The sequence below is a fragment of the Dendrobium catenatum genome, unplaced genomic scaffold (assembly GCF_001605985.2).
Source record: "Dendrobium catenatum unplaced genomic scaffold, ASM160598v2 fragScaff_scaffold_1617, whole genome shotgun sequence".
NCBI lineage: Eukaryota > Viridiplantae > Streptophyta > Magnoliopsida > Asparagales > Orchidaceae > Dendrobium > Dendrobium catenatum.
In genome coordinates, this window is record NW_021320079.1 from 1746236 (window position 1) to 1751647 (window position 5412).

At 36.2% G+C, this 5412-nt stretch overlaps 1 protein-coding gene across 1 annotated transcript; it reads left to right on the forward strand.

Annotated features, from left to right (window-relative positions):
• Window positions 1-1584: 1584 nt before the first annotated feature.
• Window positions 1585-4309, forward strand: LOC110097237 (ricin B-like lectin R40G3). The gene is made up of 4 exons (XM_020823501.2): window positions 1585-2097; window positions 2667-2789; window positions 3770-4001; window positions 4098-4309. The coding sequence occupies exons 1-3, from the start codon at window positions 1624-1626 to the stop codon at window positions 3998-4000; spliced, it is 828 nt and encodes a 275-aa protein (XP_020679160.1). The 5' UTR covers window positions 1585-1623; the 3' UTR covers window position 4001; window positions 4098-4309.
• Window positions 4310-5412: the final 1103 nt, after the last annotated feature.

The following is a 5412-nucleotide window of genomic DNA, read 5'->3' on the forward strand; positions in this document are numbered from 1 at the left end:
TTTTTTTTTAAAACAACGAGAACTATGATTGTAGTCTAAAAAACAAAGCTCAAACATAGTTATCACAAATAGACAACTTATTTCTTTCTCTCTCAAGTTCATTGTTATGTATTGAAAACTAATCTAATTTAGATTGAATTCATTTTCACTACAAACTAACTGCGCTATTAATGTACGTCGTCACCACCACCTCCACTGCCCACCGCTTATGCCATCAGCCCCCAACTGGCTGCCGCCACTGACCATCATCATCGCCATCGCCACTACGAACTGACATAGCCAATCGTCGCCCACCAGTGCAGCCGCTAGCCACCACCGTCACCGGCCATCATATCATTTAACTTTACATTACAATCTTTTTTCTTAAAATCCAAAAAAAAAATCTTAACTGACAAAAAGATTAATCTTCCACTAAATAATATTATCATCTGACTACAAATTATTTTATTTTATATGTCGGCAATCATCTGGCAGAACAATACACATCCAGCGATGATTCATCCCTTCCCAAACCCAATCAAAACCCTAAATTATTTTTCTTATTTTTTTATATTTTAACCAACAATAAGAAAATCTTAGAATTTCAAATAAATATTTTCGTGCTTTTTATAGAAAAAAAAATATTATCATGTAGATTTTATGCGATGCGATCATGTGCCAACACGTGCGCATGGATGTGATGGTGGGAGTTGTGAGTCAACATTATTAGAAACCGGAGATGTCACACGAGTATTGGTTTAGATATAATTCAATTCGTATTATATAATCATCAAAGTTCTACGTGTTAGAACTATATCTTTGCATAACAATTTTGTGTCCAAATCGCTAATATTGAACATGAGCTATTAACTATGTATTGATGTGTATTAGTTACGTATTAAATAGTACACAGTGATACATAGCTTATTCTGGGGGTGTTGACTGTTGACCTTTCGACCTGATCGGATATATCGAACCCTACCAAGGGGCTCTGATCCCTTGGATCTCTGATATATTTGTGAAGCGTACGATAATCAAGCATATGAACAAATAGGAGTTGCTATTGACCCATTTTCTTATAGTGAAGAGTCGAGCCAAATTCAACGCATCACCAATATTTACTAAAAAATAGAAATGTTTAAATTGTGTCAAGCAAAGCTCTAATTTGAGGTTAAATGTAATATAAGAATAATTTATATTAAAAATATCTTGAAATAGATACAAAATTTTTAAAGAATTGATATAATTTTGTAGATTATTTATAAATATATGATTAACTATATAGATTAATCTAAGTTTAAAATGAAGAAATTTATCATAAAGATTGATTAATGAGATATTCATAATTATAATTAAAAATAAAATTATAGATTAATTGGAGATCATATTAATAATAAATTAAGCATCAATTTTATGTGAATTTAGTTTTAATAAATATAATACTTTATTTATTAAACAAGAATATTATTTTTGTACATAAATCATTGACTAATAAGCTTTCAATTAATTATATTGTGCTAAAGATTAAAAAATTACAAAAAATGCCATAATTTAACTAAAATGGAGAAAGAAAATGACCATTTTAGGCTTCGTTTTGCCTTTTTAACTACTCAGTCCTCCCGACACTTTTCCCAAACATCAACAATGGAGTTTCCGTTCGGCCACCACCACCAACATCACCACCGTGATGACGATGACGATGAAAGAAACCGCCTTCGTCCCCAGTTCCCTCCGGCAGTTAACTTACCTGAAGTCTTCCAACCCCCTCCAGGCATCCACCACGTCTCCCATCAACCCGGCTCGGGATTCGCCCCTCCGCCACCGTTCTTCGAACCACCGCCACCGCCATTATTCGGAGTTCAGCCGGCTCCGCCGCATCGTCCTTCTCATCATGCCGATGATCCTTCACAGGACGGACGCTACGAGACGCCGTACGGGCGGGAGGAGGGACACCACCGCCCGGGATACTCCGATGATGTGAGACATCAGGGAGATGGCGAGTATTTCAAAGGGCAGCAGACGGTGAGGGTGTTCACGAAGGCGGAGGAAAATTACTCGCTCTCGATTCGTGATGGAAAGGTTATACTCACGAGGCACGACCCCCGCGATGAGTATCAGGCAAGGGTTTCAAGATCCTCTTTGGCCCTTCCTATTAGGTTTTGTGGATCGTAGAAGCCTTGTTTGCTTTATATGATTGGCCTATTTTGTCCTACTGTAGTTTCTGACGCGATCTGGTCGTCTTCCTTGTGGATTTGCTATTTTTTCCTCCCTTTGGACGATTATCTCTCATCGTCTTTCTTTTGTCCTAGAGTTTTTTTTTTTTTTGCTTATCCGATCAAATCGTGATTTTATTTCCTTGGATTTTTCTGTGATGATTTCGGTTTTCGTTCTTTTGCCGGTTGATCATGTAGGTATTTTGTTATGTACTAGTTTCTGCGGCGATCTGGTAGACTACCTTTGTCGATTTTACTTACTTTCCCCTGTTATCTACTCTATAAATGTGTTTTGGTGGACGATGATCAAACATCATGGCCCTTTTTTTTTTCTTCTTCCAACCGTTTTTGTGTTTTTATTTATTCCTCTGATGAGCTTATTTTACCGGGTTTGACTAAATTGATCTTTTGTTTGATTATATTGTTTGTCTTTCCGGCCATTTTTACTCCTCTTCTCATGCTCGTTGTGTTCAGCACTGGTTCAAAGATATGAAATACAGCACAAAAGTGAAGGACGAAGAGGGCTTCCCTGCTTTTGCTCTTGTCAACAAGGCTACTGGTCAAGCTATCAAACACTCTGTTGGAGCAACACATCCAGTAAGATTTTGTTCTTATTTTGTTAATAAGCTGATAATTGCTTACAGACCCTGTTAAATGCCAATCCAACCCAAGTTTGAGCAATATCAAAAATATAATATTTTTAACAGCTATCAGCTATTGATGGCTTATGAAAGATTCAGAAGGCTTGTACTTTGGATCCTTCTTCATCAGATCTAGTCATCTTTACCTTCGATCTTGAAGGATCAACAATTCTTTTGCTAATGAAAATAATAGATATGACTGCCAAGGTTTGTTGCAATCCTAATGGCTTTGATGTCTTATCAGTAAGGGAAATCTCTTGAGCCTTACCATACCTCCCTTCAAAACTTAGAACTTCATGCCACTTATCGTTCTTTTATCAATGCCCTAATAGAGCAAAAAGGAAACGGATCCTACCACGAGCTCATAAGTAGTTTTTATGACTAACATTTATAAGCTTTGATGATTTAAGATGATTCAAAATGTGCTAAAGACGACATATTTATTGATTTACAGATATGAATCTCTGTGACTTACAGCAAGGCACTTGCAATCCATGATATGAAATCTATACATGGTCAACTAAGGCTTCGTTTGGGACAGTTTTCATACTGCTTCCTAAAACGGATTTTTACTGTAAAATTATCTAATTCAAGAAATTTTTGTACTGGAAATCTGTTTTAGAAAGCAACAAAAAAGCTGTCACAAACGAAGCCTTAGGTCTTTCTGCTTCTTAAAGCAGCTTTCTAGTACAAAAATCTTTAATTTTTTACTTGAAAGCTGCTTTAAGAAGCAAAAAGAAAGACGTCCCATACGAAGCCTCGTTTGAGACAACTTTTTTATTGTTTTTTAAAAAAGAGTTTTAGTACAAAAATTTTATTTTTTTTACTATAACTCTGTTTGAAGAAGCAATAAAAAGGTTGTCTCAAACGAAGCCTAAATTAGGATCTCAACTTCTCATCATTCTTATTTGCATTCTTTATTTGTGTTTCTACCAGGTCCAATTGGTGCCTTACAAGCCCAATTTTCTCGATGAATCTGTCCTATGGGCTGAAAGCAGTGACTTGGGCGATGGATTTCGGTGCATAAGAATGGTCAACAACATTAGTTTAAATTTTGATGCATTCAATGGCGATGAGGATCACGGTGGAGTTCATGAAGGAACTGTAATTGTACTCTGGGAGTGGCTTAAGGGAAAGAATCAGAGGTGGAAGATTGCTCCTCACTAATGTAAGTACTTGAGTTGCTTCAGAGCTTTTATTTTATCTTAGTAGCAAGTTGAATGGTGACTTTTTATTTATTTATTTTGGTTTGTTCTGATTGCAGGAGTGTATTTGAAGGTGATTTTCTCACTGTCTGTCTTGAGGCTTTGTGTGTCCTTTTTTTTCAGTATTTGCAGAATAAGATGTGCAGTGGAGTTTGCTTCCCTGCGTTTGTATCTGGTGTGACTTTATGTTTGTTGAACAATATGCTTGTATAATAAAAATATTATTATGTTTTGGTTTGCAGAAAAAATGTTCACGAGTGCATTACACATATAGGAAAGGCGAGATGATGACTTTTTATTTGAAATCTTTGTTGAAGTGCCATTGATTTCAAAAAGTACATGCTTTTCATGTCTTTTGATGTTTTTATTTTAGTCTAATATGAACAAGAAATTGATAAATCATTTTAAAATTGTTTCTATCGGGGCGTAATTCTAAATAATTTTTTTGTAAGAGGGAAACTCTCACTCTAATTATTCTTTATACTGGGATCATTGGTATAAAGGTAAATGTTTTAATGAGATTGTAGCTATGGGTCCTTTCCTTTCTCTGTTTCCTGTTAATGAGAGCATTAAGTCTATTATTGTTAGGGGAAATTGGGCCATTCCTGATTTTCTCCCTACTGTTGTTCATGAGGCTTTCCAGGAAATTAATATTGACCCGGTTACTGATATTAACCTGTATTGGGGGAATGGTAAACAATGCAAGCACAAAGATTTTCGGGTTTTTTTCTATAAAGATTATGAGGAGGTAAATTGGTGGCAATTTGTATGGCACAAAAGAAATGTGATTAGGTACTCTTCTTTTTGTTGGATGGCCATTAAAGGTGGGCTTAAGACTGCTGACAATCTCATTAGAAAAGGCATAAATGTGGATCCCATTTGTGCTCTTTGCCACAATTATAATGAGTCGGCTTCTCACCTTTTTTTCGAATGTGACTACTGTTTCACTATTATTTCTTGCTTGATGAGGAAATTGGGCTTCTTGTTGTTGAGACCTAATCTTATGCAACTTTTTGAATATATTGCTGGGTCACAACATGGTGAAAAAGATTTTTACTATCTCCTGGTATGTTGTTTGGTATATCACATTTGGAGAGAAAGAAATGAGAGGAAATTTGGGACTTCTTCCATCTCGTCTACATCTTTAATTCATAGAATTAAAGGGGCTGTTTTGCCCAGAATTCTGCGCTGGAAAAGGAGGGAAATTTTATTGGATTGCTGTGATTTGTTGCACCTGAGTTTGCTGGTCTCTGATAGCTGTATTGCTGGATGTTTTGTGGGATCCGTCTGGAGATTCTCTTCTAATCTGGTTTTCCTGTGCTCTGATTCGTGCATTGGTGGCAGGTATGGGCGATGATGATGAATTGCCATCTT

What these genes read in the sequence shown, in the direction of transcription:
- LOC110097237 (XM_020823501.2), top strand. Translation starts at nt 1,624, where the DNA reads ATGGAGTTTCCGTTCGGCCACCACCACCAACATCACCACCGTGATGAC. An exon ending in ACCCCCGCGATGAGTATCAG is followed by an intron (nt 2,098 to 2,666) that starts GCAAGGGTTTCA and finishes CGTTGTGTTCAG; the next exon opens with CACTGGTTCAAAGATATGAA. An exon ending in CTGTTGGAGCAACACATCCA is followed by an intron (nt 2,790 to 3,769) that starts GTAAGATTTTGT and finishes TGTTTCTACCAG; the next exon opens with GTCCAATTGGTGCCTTACAA.